The 21,993-nt window shown below is 48.6% G+C and overlaps 1 protein-coding gene across 23 annotated transcripts in view; it reads right to left on the bottom strand.

The window, feature by feature from the left end:
- Positions 1–21,993, bottom strand: part of NDRG3 (NDRG family member 3) — an 87,668-nt gene that overhangs the window by 52,897 nt on the left and 12,778 nt on the right. For 8 of the 23 annotated variants that reach the window (XM_090065204.1, XM_090065196.1, XM_090065201.1 and 5 more), the window contains one exon: positions 4,726–4,831. The exons of 3 other annotated variants lie outside the window; for them this stretch is intronic. In XM_090065204.1, coding sequence (XP_089921330.1) covers positions 4,726–4,782 — 57 coding nt within the window. In that variant the 5' untranslated portion in view covers positions 4,783–4,831. Of the gene's footprint in view, positions 1–1,495; positions 1,633–2,699; positions 2,802–4,725; positions 4,832–6,039; positions 6,181–21,993 lie in introns of all 23 variants that reach the window. 12 more of the 23 variants (XM_090065186.1, XM_090065205.1, XM_090065184.1 and 9 more) reach the window with 6 other exon arrangements.

Below are 21,993 nucleotides of genomic sequence, written 5' to 3' on the forward strand. Positions count from 1 at the left end.
CTCTTCTACGTTTATGTTGCTTAATGTTTGTCAAAGTTCACTAGGGTGCAATGGGGGAAGACTAATCAATTTAGTAAATATCACATTCCTGCAATCACTGCAGGACAAATTTACATCCAAACAGTAAAAAAGTGCTTGGGTTGTTTAAATAACCTTTTTACAACCTCACCAGGTTACCTTGAGATTTCAGGAAAAAGAAATGGAGCTCTGGAGATGCCCAAACTTTGGCAGTTTTCCATTTTCCAGTCAGCCCCACTACTTTCAAAACATGAATATTAAGTTGCCTGTCTCCATTTAAATTCTACTGTACCTTCTTCTCCCAAATGCTGAACCTTTCCCTATCTCCCAAACCAGGGAGAAGCCACATCCAAAAGCCCTGACAGTTGTGGCAGGAAGCCACCTTTGTTTCTCCCCAAAATCTCTGCTCTGTGACAATTTGATTAGGATGGGCCCAGCAGAGGAGACACACCCTTACCCTATCTCTTTAGGTAACCTGAGCTGGCTACATTCCTAAGGGAGGGGGGAAACCTGCTCCCTCTGCCTACATGACTGGTATCAGCTACTTGGGTGAGTGGCTCCTGCCTGGTGGGCTAGAGTCTGCCCGGCAACTAGTGATGTATTTCAAATTGGTTGGCCGACAGCCAACAGGTGCTGGCCTCCATGGGACCAGGTGAATGAGGTCACAGGGGCTATATAAGTTAAGACTGCCCAGGAGGAGGAGGCAGCAGCCATGCGGGGGACTCAGACTTAGAGAGGAGCTTTTTCATCTGAAACCAGCTCTCTCCCCCATAACTCATGAGCTGGGAATGTCCTGCCTCCATAGGGAATCTCCAGCAGCCTCTGGATGATGCTTGTGAGTAAGCTACTTGAGATCTGGTTAGATATATAGCTGGCAGTAACTCAGATGCGTGATCAAAAGGCTACCTCAGCCAGACTGTTTTGCTCTATGGGATGTCTATGAGATTGCTCTCTCTTGTACCCTATTTTCACCCTACCCCTGTAATCAATAAAGTTCTCCTTTGTGACCGGTGTAGGAGACTTATTGAGGGGTGGGTCTAAATTATGCCTAAGAGGCCTCTTAGGTCTGCAGACTAAGGGAGACTTTCCTTTTTGGCCCCCGACTTGGGGAAGTGCCCCAAGTGCCTGTACTGGGTCAACTACCTGTAGGACTATTAGGCCTGTGTTTCCCCAAGGACACAGGGCTGAGAGAGTCCCTTCTCGGGGTGGTGGCAGCTTTCATTACCCCCAGGCTAGTAAGTGTGCCCCAGGAAGGGGGTCAGCCAGATGTGAGGCGCCCTTAGGGAGGCACTCGGAGCCTGGAAAGTCGTCGACCGCAGTGAGGTGGGTGGCTCAACACAGGAGTGTCCCCTACTGGCCCGCCACAAGTTGTATTGTAATTTGTTGGGTTTTGCTATTGCGTTTACATTGCAGCTAGGACTTCAGTTGCCAGAGGAGATGGCTGTGAGAAGAAAATTGGCCACTTGTGACATAGTACCTCTGCATGCTGTTTACTGGGTAAAAGGGCATTCCTCCATTAACTCTAAACATTCAAGCTACCAGATGAACCTTCATCAGAGATAAGACTTCCTTAAGACATTTCATTGTTGAAAGAACATCAGCACCATGGAGGACCTGCAGGAGGAAGGAGCAAAAGAAAAGGCAATGCTCACTACAGCTAAAGGAAAAGTTCAAAAAGGGGCAGCCACCATTGGTTCTTTGCTCAGGAATATATTTGAGGAACAAAGCTCCTGACTTAACACAGCTCTAAAGCACTGTCAGGAAGAGACAGCTAATCATAGCTCTAAAGCAGGGGTAGGCAACATTTTTTGACCAGAGTGCCAAAAAAACCACAATGTCTACCTTGGAAGGTGCCAGAATGCTGACATGCCAGAGCCCAGAGCAGCTGTTTGCAGCCTCCCAGCTACAGTCGGCCCAAGGAGCCCAGTCTGCTTGCAGCCTCCCAGCCACCTGCTGGGAGCAGCCTGGGCTCCACAGCTGGCAGCAGCTACTTAAGAGCCCAGGCTGGCAGTGGTGTGCCAAGAAAAATGGCTTTGCATGCCGGGGGTTGCTGACCCCTGCTCTAAAGCACTGCCTGTTCCACCCATTTCTTCTCATTCTAATTGTACTTTCTATAACTGACCCCAATAAGTTAGGTGTCTGAAACCCTGTGCTCAGAATCATGGTGTAACTTGAAGGGTGAACCAAGCACAATGTACTGCCATAGTATCAGAATCAAAGAGTTCACCCACGCCTGAAGGGCATTAAAGAATGGAGATTCTCTTAGGAGTGACATCATTTTCTGCCCTAACAGCATGAATCCCAATGTCATTATGTAGGGAATTGTTCTGCACAGCCTACAACTTTGTGTGAGGTTAACTCTATGCATCCTACCAAGTTGCTAACTACACTTTCAACATGTAAACTTTTTCCATGTTGGGTTGAAACTTCTCATGGGCACTGGCACAGGGCTGACAAAAGCAGACAGTTTATTTCATTGCTATACCATGAGAATGTAAGGGTGGTATAACAGGTTACTTTTAAACCATCATTATGGCACTTAAAACAAGGTGTTAACCTGTTCTAACTACCCTCAAAACCAGGGGTGGGCAATTATTTGGGCCAGAGGGCCACACAGAGTTTTGGCGAGCTGTTGTGGGCTGGGTCAGCACCTGCCCCCTCTCCCCCCAAAAACAACTCACCAAAACTTCCTAGGTGGCTGCACTCTGCACTCAGCTAGGCGGCTGGGATGGGGTCATGGGTGGGCAGGGAGAAGCATCCAGGAGCGGGATGGGCAGGTGAGCCTGGGAACACAGGGCAGGATGGCAGGGTAGTGACAGTGTCGGCCCAGAGCCCGGAGCAGAGCTGCAATCTGCTACCCACACATCGCTGTGACGGTTACCAGTTCCGTGGGCAGGGGCATGAGATGATTGGGTCATAGCTCTGCCCCAGTCCCACAATCCCAGTGAGGCAGATGGGTCGGGGTGCCTGGGCACTAGGGTTAGTTCCGACAGCAGTAGCCACTGGAAAGAGCAGCCATTGCTGGGGTGCCAGGAAGCAAGTCTGGCCACTGTTCTGTCCCAGACTTGCTCCACACCCAGTAGTGGGGGTACCAGCTGTATGCGCCTTAGCCTAGGCTGCACCCTGCACCTGGGCCAGGCAGGACCAAGGGACCTTCTGTGTGCCAGATCCAGCCCATAAGCCATATTTTTCCCACCCCTGCTCTAAACATTCTAAAAAGTTATGCCAGCTCAAGTGATGCTTATCTCTGATCTGTTTTACACAGACTGGGCCATGGTACTATTAGTTTGCTCCAAGGAGATAAAAAGATCTACTTCCATTCCTTCAGCATCCCTGGATGCACCATTCCCAGACCTTCCCACTGCTTTGCTCTGTGGGCAAACTTTCAATCCTCTTAAATTCAGTTTCTCTGTGGGGTGGTGCTGGCCCCAAGCCAACACTCCTTGCCACTCTCAAAGATGCAATTCCAGCACACCCTGACCACTCTGAGCATGCACATGCAGCTTACCAGTTTGCTGCTTGCTCTAGCACTCCATTGGTTCAAGGAGAATAGTTAAAAGTCAACTAACTGCTAATGAGCATAGGCTTTTAGTGCTTAGACTGCAGCAAGCCCACTGGGTTTCAGATTTGCCCTGATGTGACATGCATATAGGGAGTCTACTGGGTTTCAGCTCTGCCCTGGTGTGGCATGCAGTGAGCTTCCCAGGTCTCCGCTCTGCCCTAGCATGACATACATGAAGCAATCTTGGTTGGTCTCAGCTGTCCCAGTGTGCCACAGTTGGGTTGCAGCTCTGTCCTAGTGTCAGTATTAACCCAACTTCCCCCAACCCAATCAAATTGAGTGAAACACATGCAAGATTTTGGTCCTTTATTTATTTATTTATTTTTTACTCCTTTATCCTTACAGGGCAGTTGGAGAGATGTGGTTGGCAAGTGAACCCCATGCAGGGAAGGAGCTAGTGCTGAGCATGGGGAAAAGTGGCCCCTTCCCCACACCATGGCTAGCACCCCACGCTGCAGCCACTCACAGCCACTGTGGGGCTGCCTGTGCCTGCTCAGGACAGCCCCATGCAGGCTGTGAGCAGCTGCAGCAAGGAGTGCCAGCCACAGGGCAGGGGAGGGGCTGCTTTTCCCTGCACTCAGCACCAGCTCCTTCCCTGCTGGCGAGCAGGGGGTCAGGGCTGCATGCTGTCCACCACCTGTACCATGGGCCTGGGGGGGGGGGACTGGGAGTGAGTGGGTGTGGGAGTCAGTGGGAGCACTGGGCCAGCACCGGTGGGGCCCAGAGCAGGGCAGCAGGAGTACAGGGTCCCAGCCGGCAGGGGCTCTGTGATGCTGAGGCAGCTCCCCCCCTCTCCCTGCTAGTGCAGCCTGCACTCCACTCTGGGCCCCACCAGTGCTTGCCCTGGGACACTGGTCTTAAGACATTAGGACATTGGTCCCAAGATGGTGAACAGGGGGTGGGGAACCTGCCAAGGGGCAGGGCTACCCACATGGCAGCTTGCTAGAACTGGGTAAGCAGCCTTCCACCCAAAACAATCGCCCGCCTCTGAACTAAGTCAACAGAAAGAATTTGTTATCCAGAATGTATTTTATCATTTGAGGATGGACTTGCTAGAGATTTCTCACAGCCCATGGTTCTTGCTGGCTACACAGAGATAGTTAGCTATGGTCCTTGAGTCTGAGTCAAGGAGCAGCAAATGTTACCTTATCATTCAAGAGAGGTTTGACCTCTGTCAGCTGAACATCCTGAAGTTCATCCATGGCAACAGATATGGAGCCACGTAATCTTCAAAGTAACAAACCAGTGACACTGAAACAGAAGATATGATAAAAATGACATTTTAAAATGTGCTTCCCCAAGAAAATGATAGTTGATTAAGTTCACAGCAGAACTTCCTGGATACTTTCAAACTAAAACCTAAGAGTGCCTATACACATGCTCCAATGTGCTGCAGTATCTCATGTACTCAGCATCCCACATTTCAAAATAGCAGCAGGGGTGCTTTAACTAAAGCTCATCAAAAGAACTTTAGTTAAAGCATTCTCCACCATCATTCTGAAATGCGGGACACTAACTGCACGAGACGCTGCAGTGTTTTAATTACAGAATCTCCCTAGAGCTGCTCTAATTAAAATGTACCTCCACCCCCATCCCAGAGCGCATGTATAGGCACCTTAAGCGCCTGAAACCTCCTGCTGTGTTCTCAGTGTTACAAGGTATGCTAGCAGTGAGGGGAGCCAAGTTTGTGTTTGGCTGAATCTCAGTGTGGTCCCACACTGTAAAGATACCTCATTACTAAGAATGCACAACACTCTGGCCTCTCCAATAACAGAGACTGTGTTGCAATGAATTCTCACTTAAAGGATCTGAGGGTAGAGTTCTAATGCTGGTGGCTTCCTTTTTATGCAATACCACAGAATTTAACTTAACAGGGGTTCACGTCCCCAAGCATTTTGTATGGATGAGCTCATTTAAAGATATGGCATTTTGGGACCATCCAGCTCGACACAATGCAATTTAGATATAACATAAAGAAAGGAACAAGACAGTATAAAGAAGGGAACAGTTAAGCTGTTGCTCAACTGGGATCAAATCCCAGCAAGTTCTGAAAAAAAAAAGAACAACTTGAATGGTGTTCAGCATGGTGCTGCCACTACTGGCCAAGGCAATGTCAAGAGAGAGCAGACTAAGTAACTTCAAGCTCCTCAAGGCAGAAACCATGTTTTAATTTTGTTTGCAGAAGCCCAGAAAAACGGGATCCAGGTCTATAATTTGAGTTCCTTACACACTACTCATAATATGAACAACTCACAAAATAGGTGACTGACAATACAATGGCCAACAAAAACAGATGGTGACAAGTGCAAAGTAACAATACATGAAGGGAAATTAATTACTTGTTAGGCTTTCCTGTGTTCTCCAGCTATAGCTACTCAATATAACCTTGAAAATGTTACTACTGTAACCACCAGGTTCAATAAATGCAGGCAGACAGACAATGAACAAAAAGAACTGACAATAAACTGTACTGTGGAGCAGTAAGCAACCTCAGCAGCCCATGAGTATGGTCTCCAACTCATTCAGTTACACAGCAGTGGCAGCAGTCCCCTGACACGAAGATGACAGTCTTCCAGTTAAAAAGGAAGTCATTGGTGAATCTAGAGATAACGAAAGAGGCCAAATTGAGATCCGCATGCTCAACTGCAGACGTGGCAAACAGTTGTGAGAAGAAAGAGTGGATCCTGGTGACATCAGGTTACAGCTCTTTCCCTTTGTCTCTCTCATCTATCTGCCTCCATAACGAGGCAAGTTTACTCAAAATGACTAATGCCTTGTCATATGTCATAGTGCCACTGGGGACAACTTAGTTCTTGAGTCTCACAAGTATTGATGTTAATATCTTCCCCATGAAAAACCCTGGTAATTGATTACATTTACAGAAGAGCTTCCTGGATGCACTTGAACCAAAACCCAAGAACCTAGCTCTTAGTCTAGCCTAGCCTTGACATGCCTGCAGTGAGCATTGCCAAGTTTGTTAGGTGATATTATCAACAATATTAACTAAATGCTTAACTCCAGACACCATCTCCCAAAAACACACTGCAGGAGTAGAAGCCAGGGACTTTTTTTTCTTTTTTATGTCACCACACCAGTTAAAAATTTCTCCCCTTCCCTTCCTTGCTCAGAGGCACATCCTCTACATTCTCCTCCCCTGCCCTGCCCACCACTGTTGTTGTCCTCATTGACCCAGAGGGAGGCTCCACACCTGCTCCTGCCTGCTCCAGTGACAGTCCCAGGCAGGTTTCCCTACTGCATCTATCTCCGAGGCTGGCAGGGAACACAGAGAAACTAGGCAGAGAGGGGATACCCACCTACCACTATCCTGGGGTTAAGGCATTTTTGTTCCAAAAATGCAGAATCAAATTCTGATGATGAATGAAGGTTACAGGCACTAAATGAGTTTTGAGATGACAGCAGCAGCCTCAATACTATACATCAGGTGACAAGTAGTCCTGTAAAAGTCACCTTATTAACATACGTTTACTACACTGCAGCCAGCAACCAGTTTATTCGTATATATGAAAATGTCACTGGAGCACATCTCCTAGGAGAAAGGTAATTTCTTTCCCCAGCCAAAGTTTTCATTTCCAAAATTTAACTTTGTACATAAGAGCAAACAAGGCCACTCATCCAGGCTTACCAGCCTATGGCTGACCACCCAGACTGGGCAAGGCTGGCTTCAAGTCTCTTGGAGGACCTAACCCTCTTCCCACTCCCTCTCACCAGAGTGTCTGGTCAGGGTCAGCTGACCCTTTACACCCCACATATAAACCCCCTGCACAGGAACAGAAAGAGTCTGAGCAGCGGAGTTCAATCTGACCCAAGGCTGCTTTGCTGTTCTCTCCAGCTTGCTCTCTGCTTCCACTCTCTACCTGATCTCATGGCTTTTCAACCTGGCTTGCTCTCAGACTCCATTCCCTGCTTGACCTCCTGGCTTCCTAACCCTGCTTGTCCCTGGATTCTGCTCACCCTTCTTGAACATTGTTGACAACTCAATCCCCAAGAGACTCCAGACCTGGTCACGAACATCCTGACGTGACAAGTATGACTATTAGAAAGTTAAATGAGTTAACTTGGTACATCTATTTTCAAGGTTTCCACTTCATGAAATGCACAGAAGGAATCCTTGCCATTAACTAGGGGTGTGCCAATAAAGATTATTAAGCAACCCTATCAGCCAATGCCAATCCAGTAGCCAGTTTACTTTAAAATGCAAGGTATTAAATCTTTTTTTTTTTTTTTGGCAGGCTCCACCAGCCTCCTGTAGTCACACGTATCAGCATCCCGGTGCTTAAAAATTGTGGCAGGAGTGCTTGAAGCACCTCTGCCGCCATTTTTAAGTGCGGGGAATGCTTTTAAGCAGAGCAGAGCCGAGTGGAGTGAGGGTGGATGCGGGCTGCCCGCTGTGGGCTAGGGGTTCTCTGCTCTGCCACCTTTGCCCTGGGAGCCCCATGCCAGCTGAACACCCCTTTCTGGCAGCGGGCAGCACAACTTGCTGCCCCCCCCGCTGCTCCCAGGAGACACATGGTCGGCGTGGGGCTCCCAAGGGAAGAGGCAGGAGAGCAGAGAGCCCCAAGCCCACAGCAGGTATACTGCATCCACCCCATGCACAAAACTTGGGGCGCACATGCCCTCCCCAAGGGGTATGCACAGCGGCAAGGAGCTGCTGCCCTTCCCCTACCTCCTAGACGAGCCACCCATGGCTCCAACCTGCTACCTGTCCTCAGCTCCAGGTCCCATTCACCACCCTGACTAGGCAGAACCCCCAGCCCCAGCACCCCACCCCACCCCGCTTCCCTTCCATAGCCACATGCACATGGCACCTCCTGCATCTCACTCCCAGCAACCTCAAGCAGGACTCCTTGCAGGTTTCCTCTTTCAGGTGGGCAGCATTCTAGCCTGCAGTTTCCTGAGAGAACCCAGGCATCCAGGGGCCCTGACCCCATGGGGAAGAGGAAATCCAGGTGGTCCAGGATCCTGGCCAGAAGGCATAATTATTGGTAAGTATTATTCGCTATAACAACCTAAATAAGCCAATAGCTGATAACATCATCCCCCCCCCCCTTTAAAAAAAATCAGTGCTGATCCAATAGGCAGCCAATATATTGGAGCACCTCCACCATTAACCCTCAAAATCCTCCCCTTAATATACTATAGATATTATGTGCAATATGATGTGCAGAAATGTGATATGATTCATGACCACTAAACTTTTTTTCCCCCAAAATCTTCTGCTACAAGGGCTAAAACCATGTCCGATTCCAGTGGTCAACAAAAGATGATTTTAGTTCAAATTTAGCTTTATCTTGTTATTACAGTCTACATCCTCATTAAACTTATATAGTCATTATAAAAGGAAGATTTTTAAACACCTCTTGTGGATCCTCACTGCTTTCCACACACAGTAGTTTCATATACCTGCCCAACTTTGTGTCCTTGTTTTTAGCAGACATATTTCTTTAATAAGGTTCTGCAAAGTATCTTTCTAGAACATGCAGAAATAGACTAAGTTGAAATATGGCTAGGTATAACAGGCTTCCTTCAATCCTCACTAGAGGCAAAGGGTTCTGGTACCCTGAAAGGAGAAACCACATGGGCTGGAGGCCAAGCCCTGGAGAACAGTATAAAGGAAGGGCCCCCGCAACACAAGAGGCAGACAGGCTCTGCCTGGAGAGAGAGCGAGCCATAGGAACTGACTGGGGTAAGCCTGGGGAAAACCGAGGGAGGCCTAATAAGGTGCAGGAAAGGCCAGGTTGCTGCTGGGCCTGTTCAGGAAGATTGAAGCTTCAAGAGAAAGAAACTGGCCTGAAGAAGAAAGAACCCAGAGGCCTTACCAGATGGAAGCAGGCCCAGGCTAAGAATCCAGCATACCATGCTGTCCAGCAAAGCCATAAGCCCTGTCCTTCTCTCCTACATGGAGTAAAATCAAGACATGGCAGGTGAAAGAACCAGCGACATCTGGAGAAAAAAAGTCTGGCTAGGGTGGAGCAGGGAATGGAGGCCATACTGTACCTGGAATAGAGAGAGGGTGTGAGCTATTACGCTGGGCCAGTAATGCCCAACCTTCTGGCCCTGCAGGTCAGATAAGTGGCATGGGGTTGGTCTACAGGTGCAATCTAGTATGCCACCCCAACCCTGTGCACTGGATCTGATCACACACTGGTACAACCCTATGTACAGCTTGATCCCCCACACCCAGATCTAACCATGAAGCAGCTCCATGTGCTCGTTTGACTGTATGCTGGCATAACCTGCTGTACAGGGCCATATTATCCAGCCGATGGCGTTCCCTACAGGTCTGGAAATTTAGCAGCAGGGGAGTGATGGCTAGAGAATGATATTTAGACATTTGCTTTTAGAAGCTGGCAAATGATGGTCCAGGCAAACAGCAAGGATTAACTGGTTTCTAAAGTTTGTTTGTGGTAAAGTTTCATGTCTTCACATTTTAGCATCTAAGAGTCCAAAGTCAGCATACAGGCAGGCACATACATCCTGGGAAATTAAAACATGCAGCAGCAAAAACAACGACAATGTTCCCTGAAAACCCTTAACAAGACAAGAACATGCAAAAATAAGCATTAGGTCACAATGTCTAGCTGTAACATGGCAAACAATCCCTGTTTTTGGTGAAATAACTAAATTAGGAGACTGGGAACGACCAAATTATGGTACTGGCAAACAAGCAAATTAAACTGCGTACACACGATGTGTTTAAAGAAACAAAGGGTTAGGCTAACAGGGCAGAACATGGGCAGTATGACAACCACAGGAAAACTAATCAACAGTACCCAGAAATGAAGAGTGATCAGGAGAAAAAGAATAGAAAAGGAGGGCTTCATAGATGTTAGGGGCTGGAAGGGACCTCATGAGATCATCAGGTCCAGCCCCTCTTTGCTTGGGCAGGAAAAACTACTGGAGTCATGTAACTTGAGCAAGGTGAGTGTCCAGATGCATTTTAAAGATTTCCAGAATAGGTGATTGTACCACCTCTGGGGAAGTCTGTTCCAAACCCTGGACACTTGGACTGTAAAGAAGTTTTTCCTTATGTCTAATTTAAAGTGATCCTCTAGTAATTTATGACCGTTATTCCTAATCTTCCTCTGGGGTGCCCTGCTGAACAGATGCTCCCCCAGGTCCTGATGTGCATGCCTCATATACTTATAGGCTGCCACCAAGTCCCCTTTAAGTCTTCTCTTCTCCAGGCTGAACAGTCCCATGTCTTTCAGCCTCTCCTTGTATGGCCTGCTCTCCAGACCTCTAATTAAATGCATAGCCCTCCTTTGGACTCTCTCAAGCTTCTCCACATCCTTCTTGAAGTGCAGCGCCCAGAACCAGACACAGTACTCCAGCTGCGGCCCCACCAAAGCAGAGCAGAGCAGAGCAGAGCAGAAGACTGCATCCCAAGCAAGACTAAGGATGTCACCAGTAGATGTATGTCAGTGTCTTGTCTGCTTTGCTGGCTACGGCATCGCATTGATGACTCATGTTCATTTTCTGGTCTATCACACTGCCCCCCCACACCCCCAGGGCTCTTTCAGATGTGGTGCTAGCAAGTGTAGCACCACCAAGCCTGTGTGTTGTGGATAATTTTTTTCCCCAAATGGAGCACATTACATTTCTCGGTGTTAAATGTCATCAGATTTTGATCCACCTACCTTACAAGCCTTTCCGGGTCAGCCTGTATCCTCAGCCTATCCTCCAGCATGACCGCACTTCCCTATAATTTGGTGTCATCCACAAACTTTGCCAGTACGCTTTTAACACTCAAATCCAAATCATTGATATGTTGAAAAGCACTGGTCCAAGTACTGAAACCCGAGGCACGCCACTGGTCACCATGTGCCACGCTGACTCAGTTCCGTCTACTAATACTCTCTGGGTCCTGCCTCAGAGCCAGTTTTATAGCCACCAGACCATTAAGTTGCTGAGGCTGCAGTTCCCCAACTTTACCATAAGGACATTATGGGAGACCAAGTCAAAGGCCTTTCTGAAATCCAAGTATATGACATCGTGAGCAGGTTGCGATTGCTAATTCTGTCATCCTCTGTACTCGCCTGCCACAACTTAGATTGAAAGATAACAAGAGGGATTCAGTGACATTGCCCTGCACAGAGTTAGTAAAGTCACCCAGATAGTGATTTCTCACACTTTAGCTTTATTGCGCAGCAGGAGATTTGGTGAACAGCAAGAGCCTTGCTAGTTACTTCACTAGCAAGGGAAGCCCAGGCTGCCAATAAGGGAACCAGTGCCAGATGCCTCAAAGATGCATTATAATCACTACAGTCCTGGTTGCTAATTGCCTCATTAGTGCGGCACATTCTGCACATCTGCAGCTTATGCCTTGTGCTGGAAGTGGCCCCAGCTGCTCCCTCACTGTCTGTGCCGCCATGCTCAAGGCTGCTGTTTTATCCCACCGAGTAGGGGCGTAGTCTAGTTCTTCTAGCCACCTCCAGCCTCGGGGACCTCTACTTTTCTCCTGGCTTCCCACCAAGCCACTTCAAAGAGCCACGGCTCTTCTCTGGACAGATGCTGCTGTTTCCAGGTAAGTACCTAGTCCTGTTGCTGATCCTCCACCATCCAGAGTCCTGTGGTCCTGGTGTGCTGCAGTCATGAGTCCAGCTCCTTGCACTCTTCTCTTCTGAGTCTTGGTTGCCTCATGCAAGTCTTCTGGTGCCCGAAGACAAAATGCCTATGCCCCACCACCAAATTTATCCTGGCCATGCTGGGCTAATCACTCAGCCTTCAACCCGGTGTGTGATTCTTACCTTCTGTTTGACCTGACTCAGTAACAGGGCTCCCACCTAAGACATAGAAGACAATATTTCTACCCTATTCAGCACTGCTTAGGCCTTGCCTAGAGCAGGGGTGACCAACCTGTAGCAGGACTGCCACAAGAGGCATGGGTAGCCTTGTTTGGCACAACTGATTGTGATCAGGGGGCAGTGGTACTGCTTCCCTGATGCCAAATTTCCATACCTATAGGAAGCCCTGTGCCCTGAATTTTGGATTGGATACCTGATCCTAGCACAGGGCCAGGTGGGGGCAGCACTGACCCCCACGATGCAATTCTGACATGTGAGGGCAGCACTGAGCCCCAGGGCTCAAATCTGGTTGGGGCTAAGGAGAGGCTGAGGGACCTGAATCTCTTCAGTCTCTGCAAGAGGAGACTGAGGGGGGGGGGATCTTGTGGCTGCCTACAACCTTATCAGGGACCACCAGCAGGGACTCGGGGAAAGTCTGTTCACCAGGGCCCCCCTTGGAGTCACCAGGAACAATGGCCACAAGCTGAGGGAGGATAGGTTTAGGTTAGATATTAGGAAGAACTACTTCACTGTAAGGGTGGCCAGAGCCTGGAATAGGCTTCCCAGAAAGGTGGTGCTCTCACCTTCCCTGGAGAGCCTGGATAGGCACCTGGCTGGGGTCTTATGACCCCTGCCACCCCCAGTGCTCCTTCCTGCCCATGGCAGGGGGCCAGACTAGATGATCTGTCTAGGTCCCTTACAACTCATTGATTCTGCGATTCTATAATTCTATGATAAGGAACGTAGGGAAGTGGCAGAAGGGCAGTGGTGGAAGACAGGATTGGGGGAGGGAAGAAGAGCACAGGGCCCACACTGGCACCCCCGGGGCAAGAGGTGGCAGGAGCGCTGGTAGAGGCTTCACTTGCTGTGGGCCCTGAGCACCCCGAGGCCTCACAGCCTGCTGCAGGGGCTGTAGGCAACCACACTCCCCATGCACATACCACGCTCCCTCACACACCCCGGTCATCCTCCTCCTCCAGACATGCCAGAACCTTCCCCACACACGTCACAGCCCCCCACAGCCTACATATCAACACAACTCCACATGCTCCCCAACCCCATACACACACCCCAAACAGCGACACCCACCCCCTATACCTATCCATTCCCCCACAAGCCCACCTCCACACCCTCCCCCACATACTCACATACCCACAGCCCTCCACAAACCTACATTCCCCCCCCAACAACACACACACACACACACACACACATGCAAGAGTAAGACTTCATTTCAAGGTATTATACAAATCACCTCTATGCATACTACACAAACAAATCAGGACAATATTTTTTAAAAATCAAATTAATGTCATAGTAGATGTTTGATTTTTAGAATATAATTTGGTATTTTTCTGGTTCTGATGGCAAACCCCTTGCCAAAAGAAGTACTTTCGGGGACAAAAGGAGAGACTTATGGTGGCAAAGGTCAGTGGTTAGGGGGAAGGGTCCCAAGACTTTCATAGGTTGGAAGGGACCTCGGAAGATCACCAGGTCCAGCCCCTTGCACCAAGCAGGAAAGATAACTGGGGGTCAGGTGACCCCAGCAAGGTGACTGTCTAGTCTCCTCTTGAGAATTTACAGGGTAGGTGATTGCACCACCTCTGAAGAGAGCTTATTCCACAGTCTGGATACCCGGACTGTGAAGAATTTTTTTTCCTAATGTTAAGCTTGATCAGTCTTCCAGGAGTGTGTGGCCATTACTCCTGGTTTTCCCCTTGGGTGCCCTGGTGAACAGTTCCTCATCGAACTCTTGATATACTCCCCTAGTATAGCAGTAAGCTGCTACCAGGTCCCCTCTCAGCCTTCTTTGAATTCTCTCAAGCTTGTCCACATTCTTGTTAAAGTGTGGTGCCCAGAACTGGACACAGTACTCCAGCTGTGGTCTCACGAGTGCTGAGTAGAGCAGAAGAATCACCTCCTTGGTTTTGCTGGAGATGCATCGACTGATGCGTGCCAGAGTATTATTTGCCCTCCTGGCTACAGCATCGCACTGACAGCTCATATTCATACTGTGGTCTATTATTACCCCCAGGTCCCTTTCATTCGTGATGCTAGCCAGTTTGATGTCACCAAGCCTTGATGTGGAAATTCAGACAGGATCACTGTTTGGCTAATAGAAGCGCTTTATTTTGCATGGCCATGGAAGAACAGCAAGGGGCAGCTCGTTCTCAACAGAAGCAAAGCATAGACTTCTTTATATACTAACAAATCACATACAGATCAGCCTGCCAGCCCATGTTCATCTTGGAGTCAATGATGACCCCCAGATCCCTTTCCGCCTCCATGCTGACAAGAGGGGAGTTCCCTAACCTGTAGGTATAGTGCCAGTTGTTCCTCCCGAGGTGCATCACCTTGCATTTGTCTGTGTTGAAATCCATCCTATTCTCGTCCGCCCACATCTTAGTGTCATCAGCAAATTTGAACAGGGTGCTTTTTACCCCCTCATCCAAATCACTGATGACGATGTTGAACAGTGCAGGCCCAAGCCCTGTGGAACCCCACTGCCCACGTCCTTCCAGGTTGAGAAGGACCCATCCACTACCACCCTCTGGGTGCGGCCCACCAGCCAGTTGGCAACCCATTTGACTATGTGGGTGTCTACACCACAGCCCCCCAGTTTCTTAATGAGAACGGGGTGAGAGACAGTGTCAAAAGCCTTCCAGAAGTCCAGGAAGACTATATCCACTGCTACCCCTGCATCTAGTGATCCGGTGATCTGATCGTAAAAGGCCACTAGGTTGGTCTGACAGGACCTGCCACTGATGAACCCATGTTGGTTGCCCCTAAGCATGCAGTCCCCTGCTGGCCCCTCCCGGATGCGTGCCAGCATAATTTTCTCGAACAGCTTGCCTAGGATTGCGGTAAGACTAACCGGCCTATAGTTTCCCGGGTCCTCCTTCCTCCCTTTTTTGAAGATGGGGACCACGTTGGCACTCTTCCAGTCCTCCGGTACCTCACCAGAGCACCGTGAGTGCTCATAAAGTTGTGCCTGGGGACTTGCAATGACCTCGGCCAGTTCCTTTAGAACTCTAGGGTGGAGATCATCCGGGCCGGCTGACTTGAATACGTCCAACCCCTCCAGAAGCTCCCCAACTAAATCCTTGCTAACCTGTGGCCCAGGTGTGCCTCCCCCAGGGCCTGAGGGGGGCCCAGCAGGGAGGTGGCTGTTCTGGTCCCTACTTAGGAAGACGGATGCAAAGAAATCGTTAAACATGTTAGCTTTGCCGTCTGGTGTGACAACCAAGTTTCCCATGGCGTCCTGCAAGGGCCCTACATTACCCGGGACCTTCTTTTTACCCCCTACTTATTTAAAAAATGGACTTCTTATTGTCCTTGATCTGGGAAGCTAGTCCCAGTTCCATCTCTGCCTTGGCCTTCCTAACTACCCCCCTACATCCCCGAGCAACTACAGAATAGTCCTCCCTGGTGATGAACCCTTCTTTCCATTGGGTGTAAGCCTCCTTTTTAGCAAGGAGACATTCCCAGATGCTTTTGGTAAGCCACGGAGGCTCATGTGCTCTCCTGCTCCCCTTGATCCTTGTTGGGATTACCTTCCTTTGGGCTTGGAGGATCGTCTCCTTAAGGAGTGACCACTCTCCTTGGATACTTGGCTCCCCTCCCCTCCGGCACCTCAGCGCTTCTCCAACTATCCTCCTTAGCTTGTTGAAGTCTGCCCTCCTAAAATCTAGGGCCGCTGCCTTACTGCATGTCTTTGCCACCTTGCGCTGAATGGTGAATTCCAGCAGGCGATGATCGCTGTCGCCCAGGTGGTCGAGCACCCGCATCAATTCTGCTGTCCTCTGCTTCTCCAAGTTTCTGATAGCCAAGTTCCCACCAGCCATTTGCAGAGGCTTGATCATTTCCCATATTTACATATCTTTGCTAACACAGTAAACTTTCAGCTAGGAAGGTCAAGATCTAAATACACATCCAAGTTTAATGCTCTCTTTTTATTGTCCTCATAATCCCTCTTATAACAGCTATAATTCCAGTGGGAAGAGATGCACTAACATTAGAGTTCTCTCACAGGCAAACACCACGAGCATTGAGGTGATGATCACCTGACATCAACTTCTCTGGGCTGGCCACATCATCCGGATGCCTGGCTCCAGATTCTTGAAACAAGTTTTATTCTCCCTGCTCAGTCAAGGTATACACTCAAAAAGAGGGCAGAGAAAGCACTTCAACAATATCTTCAAGGCTAACTTGAAAAAAACGCAACATTGACATCAACTCGTGGAAGACTATGACCCAGGACCAACCCAAATGCTGGAAGAGTCCGCTTGCAAGGATCTCAGTTCTTTGAAACCTTACAATGACAACAGGAGACGGAAAAGTGGGAGTGGAAAAAGCAGACAGAATCAAGAACCCAGAGCCTACCCATCTTGCATGGAAACACGTGCCCGAGGTACAACAAAGCCTATCAATCACAGATAGGCCTCATCAGCCATCTTTGGATTCACAGATAAGACAATCATCCTCAATTGCAAGGAACTGCCAATAACATTTTGGAGGCTGTAGCACAACAGAATCTGTATATTCCACCCACAAGTCAAAGTGTAAGCCTTCAAAAGACAGAACCAAAATTCCATCTACTTCACCACCCAAGCAACTGTTAATAAACCAAGAAGGGCTCTTTAAAACATTAAGCTTTGCTCCTCTAAATTTTGGATACTCCCAACATGGAGCCTAAAACAGATCTGCAATTCACACATTTTAGAGGAAAGTATTCATGCTCAGTTGTCAATCAATTTCTGGAGAATAAAAGTGTCAAATTCTAAGTATGAAAATTATTACACTGCCTTGGTATAAGCTACGAGAAGTCCCATAAACAGAACATCACCCTTAGGTCACCCATGTGAAGGGACAGGGTCTCATTATATGACTGATTAAACATAAAAAAAAATGCCAAGGGCCAGCGATCCTGAGAATTACGGACTGTTGGCACTGGGTTTATGAACCAGTCCTGATAGCTTGTTCCAGGCAGGCCCAACCTATTTAAATTTGACCATGACACCTCCGTTAGATATGAGAATTTTACTGATACACAGCAATAGCAAATAAGATTAATGCAAGCAAAGTAAGCAAAATGATTACACAATACTACTTGTCTACCAGTCTTAAGGTTTCACAGGGAGTCTGTACATCTGGCCAGTATGTGAGTGCTACCTCGTCCTTCAAACAAGAACTACAATCAGCAGCCTCAGAGGTTGGGGGTTGATGCCCACCCCCTCAACGGGTTGGGCAAGATGGGCTGGTGGTGTGCCCACTGCCCATGGTGGCCTCAGGATCCCACCTGTAGTCTCCTTCTCCAGATGAATCTTCATAAACCAGGTACCACTGATTGGTGGTCATGAACATGAGCCACCAATGCCAGACCACAGCCAGCAAGGCCAGCCATACCTTGTCATGCATCCAAACATGCATCTCAAGCCAGTCCAGAGAGGTGATACTCCCCCTCTACGAGACTGTGGTCAGGCCGCAGTTGCAGTACTGCATCCAGTACCAGGCACCATACTTTAAGAGGGATGTGGCCAGCCTGCAGAGGGTTCAGAGGAGGGCCACCTGCTTGGTGAGAGGGCAACAGGACAGGCTCTATGAGGAGAGACTGAGCGACCTGAACCTGTTTAGTCTCAGCAAGAGGAGGCTGAGGGGGGACTTGGTGGCCGCCTACAAACTCATCAGGCGGCATCAACAGCAAATAGATAGAGCCCTTGTTTCCCCAGCGCCACCTGGGATGACAAGGAACAATGGTAATAAGCTGATGGAGAATAGGTTTAGGTTAGTGATCAGAAAGCAATATTTTACAGTTAGGGTGGCCAAGATATGGAACCAACTTCCCAGGGAAGTAGTCCTCACTCCTACCTTGGGCAAATTCAAGAGGGGGTTGGATGATCACCTGTCTGGGGTCTTGTGAACCCAGCATTCATTCCTGCCTGTGGCAGGGGGTCAGGCTAGATGATCTGTTCAGGTCCCTCCTGACCCTAGCTACTATGAAACTATGCTGTTCATGTTCTGTCCCATCAGCATAATCCTCTGTTTCCCTAAACCCATCACATGCATGCATCTTAATTTAGTCATTTGCTGGTACCTTAATTTGGGCATCTCTGGTCGAACTTGGTCATTCTATCAAAGTCGGGGATTTCTCCACAAGTCACAGCTGGTCACTATAACCTGATGCTAAGTCTGCATGTTCCTATTTTGTTGTGGGTTCTAAGGTAACACAGTGCCTGTTTTGTCGCTACATTTAAAATTTTCCAGGATGTATGTGCCCCTTTGTCTGACAGTGATGAGAATGTGAATCTTTGCCACAAACAGATTTTAGAAACCTATTAACCCTTGCCACTCCCCTGCACCACTGTTCTGCAAGCCAATTTCTAAAAGCAAATTTCTAAATATCATTCTCTAGTCATCATGGACCAACAATAATAGGTGACATTAAGCCAAGCTGAAACTCCCTTAATATTACCAAAACTATAAGGCAGGGATTGGCAACCTTTTGCTGATGTGGGCCACCTATTGTGACCTAGCCCCACCCACTTCTTCTTTTCTTCTGTTGTTGTGCAGATCTAAATAAAACGGGAATGTGCTTGCAAAACCTCACATGGGGCAGTGTAACAGAATGCCATCTCTGGGGGTGGCCGTGAAGCCCCTGGAGGCCAAGAAAATTCCTTGCACCCTGTTCTTGGGACAGTCTACCCTTCTTTTGCCTGCCACACACTTGATGCACATGTTTATTAAAGTACGGGAGGTTGCCCTGATATTATACTTAGAATCCCCTGGTGTCGGGGGTTCAATGCCTTACGGTTAATGGCATGGCTCCATTCCACCTCTACACCATGACCCATGCCTTGCAGGTGTTTTGAGTCACCCATCGAGTGGGAAACTTGTCCCTACATCTTCAGGCCTTCCTTCACTTTGATGGAGTTTTAGCCTTCCCAGGTTCCACAGCAAAGGCCCGCTGTTCTAGGCCTGGCCTCTGGTCTTGCTCCTCAAGTGCTTGGTTTCTGACCCGTCTCCACCCTGCTCCAGGCTCTGGGCTTATAGCCTCAAGCTCTCTCTTGCTTCAGCCTCTGCAGCCCCACGCTTTGCCAGCTTCAGCACCTGCTTTACCTTGAGCCAGGTCCCAGTAGGGCTTAAGAAAATCAAGTGCCCCTCGGACACTAATGGGGTCTTCAAACCACCCTTTTAGTCCCAAACTATCCCTTTAACTTAAATTAAAATGCTTCAGCCTTCTGCTAGGCACACAAATCCTCATTGGGCTTAACATAAAATAAAGACCACTGCATAAAACAAAGACCACTTGTCTGCAAGTCTCTCTCTCTGCCTAAGATAGCTCTTCCTTGTTCCCAGGCCAGCAGAGCTGCTTACTTCTAGTCCCATTTTAGATTTGGGGGCCCTGCCGTGCTGCTGTCAGGAGCTCTGCACTTCACAACTATCAGGGCTGGCTTCCTTAACTGTCTCAAGGCCAGGGTTTATATAAACTCTGGCCCGAGCCCTCTTCTGGTCACATGAAGCCCCAGGCAGCTAACCTGACTGCAAGATTGTCCTTTATCCACCCTTTGTGTTGGCTGCCTGTGCTATAAAGACTCTGCCTTTAAAGAGGCTTTAAAGGGGCTGTCCTGCTCTTTAGTAACAGGGCCAGGATTCCCTGTTACAGGCAGGAATGGTGGTGGCCTGATTCCATTGCGTGGAGGAAGAACCAGGGGGCAGCCTGGCCTCAATCTGGCCATGCTGGACTTGGAAATTTGGCAACAGGGGAGGGCTGGCAGGATTGCCACTGTCCCCCTGCTGCCAAGTTTCCCAACCCATGGGGAGCCCCATAGCCAGATGCCATGACTCTGCCTGATTTGAGAGGTTTGGGGGGTTGAGGCCTCCTGCCATAGACAGTTATAATGCTCCATGTCATGCAAGTAACCAGTGCCACAAGTTAAGATCTAATACATATCCCCAGCAGCATGTGGGATTCCAGCTTCAGCTGCACACTGCTCCAGATGGGACAGACCCGCCCAGATCGGCACCAGACAGCAGAAGCAGTGGTGAAGCCTCCTGCCTTTTTGGAACCAGCTGGCACAGGTAGGAGGAAAGTGTAGCAGCACATGGGGTAGCCACCGCTTGATAGGGCATGGGATGGGCTGGCCGTGCTGCACCAGGGAGAGAAAGCTGTGGCAAAGCCCCCTGCAGCTGAGCTATATGCTCCTTTAAGACTGAACAATATTGTTGGTGTCACTGGGCATAACCCTAGGTAACTCAGAGGGATGGAAGACCATGAGTGTCGATGAAGCCCCTCTGCTCTAGGCCCAGGCGAGCCAGGCCTCCCCCTTCCTGAACCTTTGTAACCCTTTCTTTAAACTTTTTGTAACCTCCTGTAATACTGGAAAAACAGGATGAGTAGCAGACAAGCTGAAACTCCCTAAAACTGTTATCTGTGGAATGCAAGGATACCGCTCAGAGAGAGAAGGGAGGAGGGAAGGGGGTGGTAGAAGCTAACTAGTGGAAAACTACTGCAGAAAGTGACCAGGGTATAAATATACACAGTTGCAGGGCTAGGGGCGCAGGATTTGAGACCATACAGTCTCCCTGCGCCTTTTACTTGAGCTCAAATAAACTCTGTCTACTTCTCCCCCCAGTGTGTTTATTGGGATGACGCACACCGGGCAACGAACCCAATTGTTGCCTCCCTCGGGCACCTTGCGCCGGCAACAATATGCTCAAGAATAAAGCATGAATGATCTGGGCTCCAACTCAAATTTGGAGCAGGTAAAAGTCTTTGTAAAAGTACTGTCTAGAGTTTGGATTGTGTTTGCTTCTGTTTCTCCTTGTGGGGGACTGGGGGTTCAACTTGTTAAAGATATGTTACTAACAAGTTATTAATTCAATAAATGTAAATCTTCTTGAAGATTATTCTCAAAAATGCCCATATTTTGTTGCTTTGATTCGTTTCCACTCTGGCTGATATCTTTTCCACATTTGATCCGTCAACTTGCATTATGCTTCTATCATTCATTGAGAAGTGAATAGAAGCAAAAGTGTTTATTTTAGTCAAGTGTTTGATATTATTTTATTCTTGCTTTTATATTGTTTTTATTTTGGATTTTAAGCCACGCTTCCAGACCCATTTGATTGTCACTTCCTGCAACTTCATTGGTGTCAAAGGTCACGTGACATCACTTCCTGATGTGATACCACTTCCTGTGAGGTTGCTGACTATGGCTGGCAGGCCCGGTGGGTGATAAGAAGTTCATGATCTGGCCCCACATTCAAAAAGGTTGGACACTTCATCTTCTTTTGAACCACGATTTATGTAGTTGAAGGCTGCTATTCAATCCCCTCTTAGTCTCCTTTTCCTTAGACTAAATAAGCTCAGTTCCCTCAGTCTTTCCTCACAAGTCATGTCCCCCAACCCCATCACCATTTTTGTTGCCTTCCTCTGAACTCTCTCCAATTTGTCCACATCCTTTCTGTAGTGGGGGGCCCAAAACTAAATACAGTACTTCAGATGTGGCCTCACCACATCTGAGTGCAGCAGGAAACTAGCAATGGCAGATGGGAATGAGCATGATGAGAGACTGACTGTACGCTGGACCTGGAAGAACTGAGGCAGTA

The sequence above is a fragment of the Crocodylus siamensis genome, chromosome 10, assembly GCF_052110815.1.
Source record: "Crocodylus siamensis isolate JL-2025a chromosome 10, ASM5211081v1, whole genome shotgun sequence".
NCBI classification, from domain to species: domain Eukaryota; kingdom Metazoa; phylum Chordata; order Crocodylia; family Crocodylidae; genus Crocodylus; species Crocodylus siamensis.